At 38.0% G+C, this 15,103-nt stretch overlaps 1 protein-coding gene across 6 annotated transcripts in view; it reads right to left on the bottom strand.

Moving 5' to 3' along the window:
• BCAR3 (BCAR3 adaptor protein, NSP family member) overlaps positions 1–15,103 on the bottom strand; it is a 218,767-nt gene that overhangs the window by 108,103 nt on the left and 95,561 nt on the right. For all 6 annotated transcript variants that reach the window (XM_077120230.1, XM_077120231.1, XM_077120234.1 and 3 more), the window contains one exon: positions 1,374–1,413. In XM_077120230.1, the coding sequence (XP_076976345.1) occupies positions 1,374–1,413 (40 nt within the window). The remainder of the gene's footprint in view (positions 1–1,373; positions 1,414–15,103) is intronic.

Here is a 15,103-nt window from a genome sequence, read left to right as displayed (position 1 = left end):
AATTATAGTTCTCAAACAATAAGATAATACACATATGCACACACACATACCCCAAGAAATAAGGGGGCAGAGGGAAGAAAAGAAAAGTTTCCTTTTGTACTCAGAAGGAAAAACACTTCTTAGAAGCACTGAGTGTTTAGAAGTATTTTCCCACTGGAAAGTAACAATTACTGACCACTGTTCCAGATTAGCCATTGAACAAGAAGATGATTACTGGAAAGGAATGGGCAGTTCATAAAACTTCAGGGCATCTGAAGGCAGTGAAGTAAACACAGACCCATGATTCCTCATCTACTATTCCAAAATCCAAAACACTCTGAGAACTGATTTTTTTAAAAACTCATTTGGCAACAAAAACTAACCCAAACTCATTTGGTCGTAAAAACTGACCTGAAAGTTTGGAAATGGATAGAGCTGACGGTAGCACATTATGGTAAGCGTAATTAACAGCACTGAATTATGTGTGTGATTGTGGATGAAAGGGGAAATTTAGTCATGTACGTCACTAGAAGGAAGGCTAGAGGATAAAACAGGACTGTATAATACAGTGAACTCTATGGTGGATGATGACTGTGATTAATAGTACAAATATAAAAATGTTCTTTCATGAACTAGAACAAGTACATGACATATTACAAGAAGCTAATAAAAGAGTACTATCTGGGGGAGAAAATGTACCGACTCCAAACCATGGGGTATAATTATCAGTAATATTTTAATATTCTTTCATTAACACTAACAAATTACCACGCCAATGCTAAGAGTCAAATAATGGGGATGGAGGGAGAGGATAAGGGGTATGGGATGTTTTGGGATTTTTTGGGGGGGAGTAATGAAAATGTTCTAAAAGTGATTGTGGTGCTGAATGAACACCTACGTGATGATACTATGAAGCACTGATTGTAAATTTTGGATGGCCTGTATGATGTATGAATATATCTCAATAAAACTGCTTAAAAAAAAGAAAACAAAAAAATGACCTGAACTCACATAAAGTCATTTAGTATATTTATTTCACTTGGTATGAAATGTCCTCAAATTTCCCTGCAGAGATAATCAGTTTGATTACAGGGTGATGGCCACAAACTCTTCTTGGTGTGTTACATGTATTCACTATATTACCTTTCTAAAAATATTCTGAATTTTCAAGCACACCTGGCCCCAAGGGTTTTACATATGGGGCAAAGACTGTAGAACAGTAACAGGCAGATACAGTGCTGAAGGCTTTAGAGAGCCCATTTACTTCACCATTGTTTCAGACACTCTAACCAGCTTCCTACACAAGCCAGACAGTAGCATTATTTGGCAACAAGGTTAGAAATAGGAAACTCATTACAAGGCTCACAACTACATGTCAAATCCTTGTTTCCTACCTTCACATATTCCAGAGCTGGGTCCAGAAGATGCTGATCCCTGAAAAGAGAAAATATACATATGCATGCAATTAGGAACAGTGGTTTCTTACATTGAGTAAAGTGTGCCCATCATAACTCACCCTTATTCATTCAGATTATGAAGCTGGGCCCTCATCTCCACCCCCAGACAATACCTACAGCAGACAGATAAGAAAGTTAGAATATGCACAGGCTCCTTTCACGGTGTGTGTGTTTGGGAGGGTGGGGGGGATGGGAGAGATAGCTCCCAAAACCTCAGTGTAGACGTTTCACATGCTTTCCTGTCAAACTCAGCTCCCAAACGTTAGAATATTTTTACGTGGTGATTCCAGGTTCACTCAAAAACAAACATTAGCCTAAATGTCTAAAGTAAAGAGCTCCGAGAAAGGGCAGAGGGTGAGAATAAGGCAGGGGTGGATACCCAAATATACATCAGAGTTGTCCATCCCTATTATGTCCCCACCAGGCGGCTGTGTCATGCCTACTGTACAATAAGAAAATGGAGACTCAGGTAGGTGAAACAGCAGCCCCAGGCCACCCGAGTCCTATGCCCAGTGAGGGAGAGAGCCGAGTCCTGACCAGTGAGAGAGAGAACTGAGTCCCATCCCCAGCTCTGCTTTCTGAACCACAGCTTCCTCTCTTTATTGCCAGCTCTATTATCCACCCAACTCCTGGCGTAAACCTGAGCAATTCATCCTAATTTTCTTTATGCCTTAGTGGTTTTCCCCCAATCTAATGCTGTTCTAATGTCTATCATAATAATGTCAGCATTAATTATATAATTAAAAGTAACAGCAGTGGGTGGCATAGAGGAGAGTGATATTTCAGAAAGTGAAAAGAAAACCTGATTACAGGGTGGCAAAAAGAGAAGAGGGAGAGATTTGAGACATAATGTTTTTGATACGCTGATACTTTTTCAGTAAAGTTTTTACCACCCCACCCCCAATAGGGAAAATGAAGATAGCTGCCTTCAGAGATTTAAACTTCAAAAACACAACACATCCCTGCAAAGAAAGGTTTCGATGCCTGCAAGACTAACCTGTCCACTGAAAAAAGGTCTTAGCATGTCTACAGAAAGAATCTGTCTGTCAGAGGAAGAGGAGGAGCAGAAAAAGTAGCAGTCTCCAGATGGATGGGCTAAACACCCAAACCTGCAGGCGTGGATGATTCTCTGGCGGTGGAGAGAGCAGGGAGACGACAGCATCACTAAGCACGAGAAAGGAAGGTCCACGGTACACTGCCCAGGGCAGGAGGAGCCCCAACCCCACAGCTCAGGGACACAACCATCTTGTGGTGGAAATGGATCCAACCCACCAGGCCATGTTCGGAGGGATCGGCTGTGAATTTCAGACTGTGCTCAGGGCACATGCTCACAGCAGGGCTGGAGTCCAGGAGCTCTCCATACGAACAGATTAAGTTTTGAAATGAGTCCCTTTGTAGGGCCAAAGGGTCTGAGAAGAGCTAAAGCTTACAGTTCTTGGATGCGTTCCCATCAAAGAGAAGCATCAGTCTTTTGAAGGCTTAAAACCAGACACATTCTTTGCCGTCAAGCCGGTGGATATTTCATCAGGCATCCTTCCTTTGAGTGGCTGAGTCTGACTGCTGTGCCAGGCTACCCCAGCTCTGATGGTCTCTGTGTTCAGGAGCACCCCTGGCATGGTGCCACATCATCAGGCTCCAGGTCCACAGAATACCTTGCTAGTGACTACAAGCTTTGTGGGCAGCACTTTGTGACCAAACTTTCCTTGAAAGTTCTGGAACCCCCGGTTTTCTACTGAATTAATGTTTTAGGCATATAGGCATCCAGTATTATGCTAATTCTCTGGCCCAGTAGTGCAAGAAGATGTTAGGACCACTGAAATGCTGTTTCTCTTCCTCCAACTTCTATTCCCAGATACATTAAAAAATGTACATTAGATACATACAGTCATCTCTTAATGCATGGACAGATAGTACAGGTTTTAATGTCTAAATCAGTGGCATGGACAGATAGTACAGATTTTAATGTCTAAATCAGTGGTTTTAAACTTTTTGGTCTCAGGATCCCTTTACACTCCAAATATTGAAGACACCAAACAGCCTTCATTTATGCAGGTTATATTTAACGATATATATCATTTTAGAAACTAAAATGAAAAAAACCACAAAATATGCAATTTTTAAAAATAAACCCTTTAGATGTTAACATAAATAGCTTTTTTATGAAAAAATTAATATATATTTTCTTAACAAAAAATGTTAGTGAGAAGACTGACACTGTCTTGCATTTTTGTAAATCTTTTAAATGTTTTAATAGAAGATAGCCAGACAGATTCTCATATCCATTTCAGCATTCAGTATGTTGCAATATATTTTGGTTGAAATAAATTTAATAATGTTGATCTTCAGACAGATATGTAATTGGAAAAGGGAGGGAGATTTTAATAGACTTTTAGATAATTGTGGCTATTCTTCTTTGATAATACACCAAAACTCAAATGTCAATTTCTTAAAGGTTATTTGCAATGTGGAATCTGAAATCATATCACTGAACTTCTCTCAGTTGGTTGCATTACAATCCAATGGTCCATCCTACATTTTGAATGGATCTTTTATCTTAGTGTTAGTCTGTAAAACTGAAAAATGCTGGTTCCCTGAGTTATGCAGAGCTTCTAAATTTTGAACCATTTAATTATACAATATCAAAAATAACATTTGTTATTATCACTACCAGTCTCATCAGATAAGTTATTAGGAGCCATCAAGCTCACAGTTGGAGGATACAAGTTTTCTAAAAATATTAATTTTTGCTTAAAAGCTTGAATTTTTTCATTGGCAACAAACACCATCAAATATCTTCTTTGAAATGACAGACTTTCATTTGTTTTTTATTAAATATCAGTGAAATAGTAGGACTGAATAACCATATTCGGCTGTCAGTTGTTCTTTCAAGCCCAAGTAATGTACCATGAAAAAAGCGGCCAGTCCAGGTTGCAAATCAAGCAAATGCAAAAGAGCTTATCCTCTCAGATGACCATCTTACTTCAATATGCAGCAGAAGGATTTGATACCTACCTCTCATTTCACCATGTAAAATATTTTTAAAATGTATATTGAATATATGAGATTAAAGCAAAAATGTTTATTTGGTAAATAAAAAAAAAGTTTATTCAAGGGTTGAGATAATCAATTTTTCTTTTACTGCTTCAACAAAGACATTCTTAACTGAATGTAAAAGAAGAAAAAATGTTTTAACTGTGAGTATATAGAAGTAAAGAATACAATGGCAATTAGTATAGTTTTGTGGTAGTGCCTTGCTTTGTGCTGGCTGAAGCACCAGCAATTTTATCCACCATTTTGCTTTTGAACCATTAGTGCAAACGTCAACTGTGTGAAAAAGGCAAACAAAATATTTGTATTATTGTGAAAATAGGTTAGAACCTACAGATTCCCTGACAGGGTCTCAGGGTATCTGAGGGGTCCCCACACACTTTGAAAATTACTGTTCCAAATAAAAAATAGACATTCATTGACTGCAAGCTCGAATCTTTTTATGAGCAGAAGTACTCAACAAGTTTTCAGGTATATTTCTAGAGAAAGTTTATGCTTTCAAAAGGTGAAAGGAAAGGATTTTATAACCTATAAATCTGGTGGAAAAGGCAGATCCTTGGAAAAATTCTAAGAACTTACTAAAATGACACGTCAAGCATCTAAACAAAGGGAGTTAACGTCACAACTCAGAACTGCATTCCCTTTTGTGATAGGATGAATAGACTAGTAGGCCTGAGAAGTGCTATAAATAATTTCAGAATGTCATAAAATAAATAAATAAAATCAGAATTTCAGCAAGAAATGTGAGAAAGTCTTTAAGCCCAAACAACTTAAGAAACCCAAATTATTTAGTATCCAACTAAATGACCAGCAACTCTCATCTCCCCCCAAAAAGGAAAACACTCACTGATTATTTATGGGTAGAGAGAAAGGCCCCCTTCTAGTCATAATATTATAACAACTTGGATGAGAACCTTGATGACACAGCAATCAAATTCAAATGAAGAAAATCCAGAAGGGCTAGTTAATGTATTCATATACTAACTACCACTTACTGCTGTGTGAACCTAGACACAGTCTATGTGTGAACTCAACCTCTCTATGCCTCCAACTTTGTCATCTGTAAAATGGGGATAAAATGAAGAGACTGAATAATTTAACTGACCAAACTATTTAACAGCACCTGGCATATAATAAATACTATAAGGGCACATGTTAAGTGTTGTGTTAGTGATGTATGTGTTAAATGACATTAATTCATTCCCCCTCCCTCCAAAATATTTCAGGTCATGAGCAAATTCTAACCAGATGAAATGGACTAGAGATAAATTCTGAACTTCCAATTTAAAAATCCCACTTTTGCAAGTAGAAGATGTGAGGTATGTGAGGAACACTTGGGAACTTCAGATGATCAAGTCCAATAATGAAATAGTAGGTTATGGTTTTCAAAGATGGTAGGGGATCTTAGGCTGCCTCGATAGGAGATCAAAACCCAGAAGAAAGGAGGTGAAAGCCACTCTACTCCACATGTCAGAGCACATCTGGAATACTCACTTTCACTCTGAAAGTAAATAAAATAGGAATAAACGGAACACTTGCACACCAGAACAAACCCATATACCTGGCAACCAGTGGGGAGAAGGGAATCTCAAAATCATAACATGGGGAAGAATGGAAAGGAAGAGAAAATTTAGACTGAGAAGAGCAGACTTGGGAAGAAAGTGGGCAAGGAATGCTTATCAACTATCAATTTAAGAGTTTCTGTGTGATATGAAGATGTGACTTATTCTGTTCAGGTGAGGGGGCCAGAATTAGGAATTATGGGGAGGAAGATTTTAACTTCACTTAAGGAAGTGCTTTACAACAACTAATACCATCTTAAAATGGGATAAGCAAAAAAATAAAAATTAAAAAATTTCTTTTTAAAAATATAAAAAATGTCCTTAAGGAAGTGCTTTACAACAACTAATACCATCTTAAAATGGGATAAGCAAAAAAATAAAAATTAAAAAATTTCTTTTTAAAAATATAAAAAATGTCCTTGAAGTGATGGTCAACTTTCACTACAAGATGGTGACTGGCCTCTGTCCAGAATATTGTAAAAAGCTAAGATGTGAGATAGAGACTGTACCTGTTTCTTTTTTTTTTACATTTATTGAGCACTTTCTGTATGCTAAAGCTATTAACACAAATTTGTGTCCTCACAATCCTGTGAAGGAGGTGGTACCCCAATTTACATAAGACAAAACAGAGAATAACCAGCTAGGAAGAGGAGCTGGGATTTGAACCAAAGCTTCTAATTGCATTATCTTTAGCTCCCAGAAAAGTGCTGGCACATTATCAGGCTCTCAGTAAATATTGGTTGAAGGACATTTAAAGGCTCAATACTGCCAGGTACTAAAGCTATGAAATGGCACTAAGTTACTACATCACTGTCTCTCACCCTGGCCTCAGCAGCAGAAATTCTTCTGCCTGGCTTCCAACTCCCCTGCCTCCTCCCACCACGACCTTTGAAAAGGTGAAGCCAAGAGAAGCCACATGTTAGGTAACTAGAGCAACTCTCCCAAGCTTGTGCCATCACTGATCTATACTAGGACTCTGCAGAAGAAATTCAGGCAGGAGCCCACCTGTTAATAGGTTAACCCATGTTTCCAGGTGCGGGACAAACAACAGAAGGCACTCTGGATGTGGGATGAGGCAGGAAATTCCAGCAAACTACCCAGAGAATTTTCTGAGGAGATACTTGACACTTTCCACAGGGTTATTCTGCTTTTCCTCATCTAAAAGGCTTTGAGAACAGAGAAAAGGATAACACTAAAGTCCCTCTTGAGCCCGGTCCCATATGAACTTGGCCAGGCCTGCTAAGATAGCCTTGTGCAGTCCCAGTTGCAAGAGCAAAAAGGAAATCCAAGTGTTCTCAAATTCTAATTTCAGAACCACAAGGGGTCTCCTAAGCATGTCCTCATATTCTTCACCTTGCCTTTTTTTAAAGAGGCAAGGGAAGGAATATAGCGAGAATATCCTGAAATCAAGCTAGCATGTTATAAATCCAAAAGCTTTAACACTCACCGTCTCAAATCAAATTAAAATTATATTTAAAGGCATAAGTATTATTGCTCATTTTTTTCTCAGCCCGATCCAGAAAGACTTTCTCAACACACAAACTCCCTTCCTGGAGGGCTAGAAAACAAAGCAGTTGGCCCTGCAGCTCCAGCCTGTAATTTGAAATAGAATATCCAGTTATTCATACCAGACTGTGCAGCAAACAGTCCTTGAATCACAGATTTATATTCTCCAGGAGAGATCACTAGAAAATAAACAGAGGAACTTGGCAATAGAAATGACAAGTCCTTTTTAAATAATTTTTTGAGCCTATACCAATTATGAATCCCCACCCTTCTGAATCCATGATACTGTAGGCATCTGCTTACAACTGGAGGTTCTGGCAAGGCACCCACGGCTCTTCTGTAAGGCGTGCTGCACCCCATCAAACAGCCAACACACCGCATAAAGGCAGCAGGGTGAAACCAGACTCTCTGTTATTTTGTTTTTAAGTTTATTAAGTTTAAGTAACACCCCTATGTCTACCCTGGTTGAATCATTCTTTTCAGTGTCCAATTTTCTTAAGCTCAAATTGACCATGTTCAATTGCGAGTCATGAAAATGATATATTTACTATTTTAGTTTGTTCCTCATCAATAACCAGATTAATAATTTCCTCCCTCTTAAAAGGACACTTGATCTGTAAGTGCTTACTATTTTAAATGAAGGGGTTCTCCATCTTGGCTATATAAGCAAATTTTCACTAACACGATTTTCTTCTCTAAGTGGTTGGAATACAGATGAGGAAGGAAGTAATTTGATATGCCTTAAAATTAGAGAATGTTTTTAAGCGAGTGAATATTTACTTCTTTAAATCTACAGAATAAATTAATGGCTAACAGCGTTGCCAAATAAATGTCCCTTTGGATACAACACAAAAAGGAATCATTTGTAATAAGATCATTACTTCATACAATGAAAGAATGAGAAACTATATCCAACTATTTCAGACTAAGTAGGAAAAGGTTCCCCTTAAATTCTATGCACACCAGTACTAAGATGAGCTGGCACACCTTTGTGCACGTAGCGTGGTATTTGTATTACGGTTCACTGTATGGTAGTTAATTATATGTTTATCTTTCACTATAGACTTGGTATTTATTTATCTATATATCTTTTCCTCTAGATGGCAAACTCGCCGAGAGTGAAGATCATGTCTACTTCATCCCCAGCATCTCTCATTGTTCTTGCATTCATCCACAAACATTATCAAGTATCCACTATATGCTTTGTGCTAGGCTAGACGATGGAAATACAGAACTGAAGACTAAGTCACAGGCAAATGGGGAAAATAGATTAACAGACCAAAGACAAGTCAAACCAGGGGGAGGCTGTCAGTGGAAGAGAAAGAATGTGGAGGTGCCTTTCCGGCAATATTTGAGCTAAGATTTGAGAGTAAGTAGGGTGTTGTCCTGGTGGAGAAGCTAGGTGGTAGGAGGTGATGAGAAATGTTAAAGTTCACAAGAGAAGCATGAGATGAGACGCACATTTGGGGAACTGCAAGCTGCTCAGGGAGAATGGTCCTAGCCACCATGATGTCTTGCCTGGACTTCTGCTCTACCCTCCCCAGCTTCACTCCAGTTCCCCTGTCTGCTCTCCACACTGCAGCCAGAGGGATCATTTTACTCAGATAATGTTACCCACCCTTAGAAATCCTCTAATAGCTCCTATTTCATCAGAAGAAAACCCTAAAGTCCTCGCTGTGGCCTACAAAGCCCCAAGGGATATGGCTCTAGCTAGCTCTCAACCTCACCGTGATGGGCAGTATTCTAAAGGTGGACCCCCAAGATTCCCATCCCTTGGTTATTCAAACAGTAATCTAGGTACTGCTGCAAAGACATTTTGCAGATGTAAGTAAAATGCCAAATCCATTGACATTAATTCATGGAGATTATCTGGGTGGGGCCAATTTTGAGGCATGAGGGGGGCCTTGACATGAAGGTTCCTGCTGCTGATGTGATTTTATGAGACTTTTGAGAAGGCCCATGGCAAGGTACTGCAAGTGGTCTCCAGGAGATAAGACCAGCCCCAGACCAACAGCCAGGAAAAAGGGACCTCCCTCAAGGAACTGAATTCTGCCAACAACTTGAAGGAGCTTGGAAGCAGATTCTTCCCCACAGCTTCAGAGGAGAATACAGCCAGTCAAACCTTAAGCGTGAGACCCCCGAACAGGATCCACTTGAGCAACACTGGACTTCAGACCTAGGAAATCATGAGGTGAAAAACGGGTGTTGCTTTAAGCCATTAGGTTTGTAGTAATTTGTTATGCAGCAAAAAAAAAAAAAACACGAATGCATCTGTTGACTATTCTACTCATGCCACCCCAGCAATAAGTGAAGTCAGAAGAAAGAGAAATTCTCAAAACACACACATAAACAAAACAGAAACAGAAAACAAAACAACAACAACAAAAAGGAAAGGGGAAAAGCAGGAAGGACAAGCCCCGGGTCCAAAAACAAGTGAGGATCTAAACTTGACGCCCTGCACGCATAATGCCTGAATAACACACACACACTCTCTCTCTCTCTCTCTCTGTAGCAAAGGGAACCAAGAAGCAAATCTCTTTGTCTCTACTACCAATATTCATAGGAAAATAATGACTAAGAATCATCGTCTCACCTATGAATTTGTAATCACAGGCCAGCGTTCATTTGGGTTGAGGATTCAAATTCATACTATGTGCTTTGACAGAGAAATTCTAAAATGAGAAATTAAAGTGTTTGGGATGGTGGTGCCATTAGCAGGGAAATAACGTAAATCCTTTGGGAAGGAAGACATTCTCATCAAAAGCCCCTCAGGATATCCATATATTGGTTAAATATAATTCTCTTTCAGAAATAACCACATAAATGAGGAAACAAGCCACAATGCGACTTTTAAGTCATGAAAACAAACAATATTTTTAGATCCCCAAAGGCTTCAGATATTGGAATACAGGTTATAAAATAACTATGTATGATAAATTTGTAAAAATAAAAGATGGAATAAAAAAGGGATTTAAGAAAATGGGGAATTTTATGTTGTATATATGCTACACAATAAAACAAAATTAAACTCCATAGAACTGTACAACATAGTGATCTTAATGTAAACTATGGACTTCGGTTAGTAATATAATTTTAATAATAGTGATTCATCAATTGTAACAATTGTACCACCCTAATAAGGAAATGTTAATAAGGAAAACTATGGGGGAAGTGGATAAATGGGAACTCTATACTTTCTGCATGATTTTTCTGTAAACCTACAATTGCGCCAAATATTTTTTAAGTTTTAAAAACTCAACTAAGAATAAATAGGCAAATATAAAAATAACCTACTATAACTTTTAGAAATGAGAAACTATAGTCAAGTATAATATAAAACTCAATGGATGGGTTAAATAACTGACTAGAAATGGCTGGAAGGAATACTTCTGAAGTAAAACAAAGATATACGGAAATTACATAGAATGCAGCACAGACAGAAAAAGTGATAGAAAATATGAAGGAGATTTTGCAGGTAGAATGAGAAGGCCTATTTACATTTAACCAGAGTTCTAAAAGGAGAAGACTGAAAGAAGGGGTAAAAGCAATAGTCAAAGAAATAATGATGGAAGAAATCTTCAAAATTAAAGAAAGATAGCAATCCTCAGATTTAGGAATTCAACTGAATATCAAACAGCATAACCAAAAATAAATCCTTACTCTGATACATTATAATTAAACTACAGACTGACAAAAGACAAAGAGACTATTTTAAAAGCAGCTAAAAACAAAGAAAAATTTCCCCTAGAGCAATGCCAATCAGACTAATAGCAAATTTTCATCACCTAATAGGAAAATGAGAAGCTTAAAACTGCGTGCCCAGCAGAATAACAAGAACAAGAGTGAATAACAAGTGAGACAGACAAAAACAGAAATATTCGTCTAAAAAGAGAAGGTAAAGAAGCCAGGGGGAATGCCTAAGATCTGAGAATAAATGACGGGCAAATGAATTGGAAAACAAGTAGGCAACTCCCAACCAGCACTAACGGTACATACAAGATAAATTTCTAACGTATAGAGTTAAAAAAAAAAGATGGAGCTAAAATATGAAGCAACCATGGCATATAAGCCAGGAGAAAGAAAATCACAGTTAATGTTCTAAGGTCTCTTTCTCGCTCGGAAGGAAGTAAACATAGTTTTACTTCATGCTTTATAAAGTAATATTAAAGTGTTTTTAAAGTACCACTAAATGATAGGAATAGAGTATTAAAAAAAAGACAACTCAAAATAAGGAAATCCAAACCAACAGATTTTTTAATATGCAAATATACAGTACAGAATTTCAGAACAAGATGCAGCTATAAATCCAAATATATCACTAAAAACAATTCCTGTTAACTAGATTAAACTCACAATTACAAGGCAGGTTTTCAGAATGTAGGATACAGTATATGTAAGATGCAGTTAAAGTTGCATTTTGAAGAAAATGTATAGCATCAAATGTTTAATTTAAAAAAGACTGAAAAGTAATTAAATGTCCAGCTTAAGAGAACAGAACAAACATTAAGTAGATCAAGAGAAATAAAGCTGGAGCAGAAATTAAATACAAAATAATGATACATTAGGGAAGCAACAAATAAAGTCTAGTTCTTTGGAAAGCCTAATAAAATAGATAAACCTCTGGCAGATATAAGCCATGGGGAAAAAAAAAGGCACAAGACAATACAGAAGTGAAAAGGAAGCAAAATCATAGATACAAGAGAACACAGTAAGAGAATTTAATGAGCATCTTTATGCCAAAAATTGAAAACTTAGGAAAAATAAATTCCAAAAAAGAAAAAAAAAAATACAACAGATACAATAAGAAACAGAAAATCTGAATAGTCCTTTAACCATTTAAAAAGTTTGATTAGTAGCTAAATATCTTCCCACAAATAAACCAACAGGCCTAGATGGTTTTACTAGCAAGTTCTACCAAACTTTGGAACCGTTACTTGAAAATTATACTGTAAATTCTTCCAGATTCACAGATAATGACTGCTCACCCAGAACACACAAGAGGATCTACAAAGTTCAGCAAGATTCCTGGACGTGTAAGCACTATGCAAAAATCTTAGATCAGCAATTTATAGAGGGCAAGGACTAAAAGGTTTATATTGCCGGGGTGGAGTTCTTTTGCTATCATTTAGACATTGCAAATGAACTTATTCTGAGAACACTGAACTAAACTGCAACACAAAAGCATTTAAGACAAGTGTGATCAGAAGGCTAAGGGTATGCCTCTCTATTTACCTGAAGCAGCAGGGCCAGCGAGGAATAAACACTGCAGTCTTAGGATCTACATTCTTAACTAACTCGTGCACCAGGGTATGCCGCACTCTCAGGAAAGGTGAACCCAACAACTGGAAGTCCATTCTCCATTGACAGTCTCAGGGTTTCCGTACTTTTGCATGTGAATTTGGCCCTGGAATCTAGCGCCTTTACATCTCATTCTGGAAGCCTTGTGTTAACTGGACATCCCAGCATGAAACTCCAATGATATATCAAAATCTTGGTTAGGGAGAAGTAGAGATAGAGGGAGAGGGGAAAGAAAGAGATAACAGGTTTTACATTTACTAAGATTCTGAGTCCACTGGACAATATTCTTTACAAGGCTTTCTGTTCTAATAGGTAAGATTAATATATGGGGCAGCTTAGCATTCTCATTTTCTATGTTATTAGATGATACCCAGGGGTCTAAGGCCTTGCCCATGTTATCTGCTTCATCTCCCTATTCAGTTCCTTAACACTCCAACAAATCCAAACTACTTGGAATTTTCCTGAATGAATAGGACAGGAATCCCCATCTTCTCTTTCTACTCATTCCCACCTTCTCGAACCGCTCCTTCCCACAAACCCTGCAAATCACAGAATTAGCACTGTCTCCTTGGCACTAGTTTTCTATGCATTATAAAACTCTGTGATAGAAAATAACTAAAATTCAGCATAATATATGTTTTCCCATTTATTGCCCTTAGTGGGCTCAGTGAAAACAAGGACCATATTTATTCAGTGTCCCATCCCCAGAACACAGTTGCTCAGTAAACACTGGTATGAATGAATGAACAGGGATGTGTGCACATGTTCACCACTGCCCAGAAAGACCCCAAGCCTTCCCGCCTACCATACCCCATGGGCTCACCAAGGGAAGAACAACATTGGAAGGGGAGAGGGACAAGAGAGAAGTATTCCTGAACTGACGGCCTCCTCACTAAGGAGATAATTCAGCCACAGGTCTGTGGCTTAACTGCGGTGACCTCAGAGCTCCCTCAACAATGGCGTGCCATGGCCCTCAAGGCAGTGTCTGGCTCCTCAGTGCCACTGACACAGATGTTTTCAAAGTAACATTGAATAGCTGGCTGCAACTACTAAAAATGAATCTCCCTGGACGTGTGTGAAATGCCAGGAAGAAAGTTAATTGGAGATAAACAAGCCGACAGAGAGAATTTACCACAGGGCCATTTCCATCTATTTATGGGAAAACGAGAAGAAAGAGATGCTTAATATAGAGTTAGCTTGGTGAGTGGAGAGATGACATTGCTCAGAAAAATGGCTAGGCTGTGGTGACACTAACAGGCCCTTTACTGATATTGGGAAATTGCATTAAAGTTCCAATAACGAGTTACTTTCTTGCTCAAGGTGGGGACATATTGCGTATATAGCCTTTGCTTATTTAAAAAAGGATATAGCTTTAAATACAGAGAACAGTAAGGATGCTAGATGTGCACTTGAGCAAATATTTTTGTTTCATCACCCTGCAAAAAATAAATGAGAAGAGATTACCCACATCTCAGAACATATTCATTGATCTTCTTCATTAAGTATGCTTCATTAGCAGTTAACAGGATTAAGGTTGGCGCTTACTTTATATTCTCTTCCTGGGATTAATACATGACTTGAAAGTTCCTTGACACTAATACAGAAGAAAGTTAGGATATTCCTTAACGATTAAACCAACAGATAAGCTGTAGAACAGAAGACAGAAGTCTAGGCAGAAGCTCATTGCTCTCTCTGTAGTAAGTGGAATTCATCTGATGCCTGTAGCTAAAAACAATTCACCAGATGTGATCTGACCAGCCAAGGTGACCACCTTCCTTGGCCTGAATTTTAAACTTCAATTAATGTTCTTGAAATCACATTTGCTTCTTTGACAACCATAGCATACTGCTGACTCATTCTGAGGTTGCAGTTATCCAGATACCAGAATATTTTTCACATGTGGCTGTTAAACCAAATCCCTTACTTTACTTTGTGATTAATGTTTTTGGACTCTGGTGGAAATCTTTATCTCTCTATATAAAGTTTTATCCAATCAAATCTGGTCTATTTCAAAATTCTAGAAATGACCTCTTTCGGATCTCATTTCTGTCATTCTGACATATTAGTTATTTCTCCAAGATTCATGTGATCCATACATATGATCTCTAAGTCAATATTATCTATATGATATTTTTAACTGAATAGGCTGGGGCTAAGGACAGAGCCTATACATGCTTCCTAAACCATCATCTAGATCAAACCTCTCTCCCACCCCAAGGGTAGCATAAATGACTACCCTTGTTTGCACACACA

Source organism: Tamandua tetradactyla, chromosome 11, assembly GCF_023851605.1.
Source record: "Tamandua tetradactyla isolate mTamTet1 chromosome 11, mTamTet1.pri, whole genome shotgun sequence".
Taxonomy (NCBI): Eukaryota; Metazoa; Chordata; class Mammalia; order Pilosa; family Myrmecophagidae; genus Tamandua; species Tamandua tetradactyla.
This window is presented reverse-complemented; position numbering and strand designations above follow the sequence as displayed.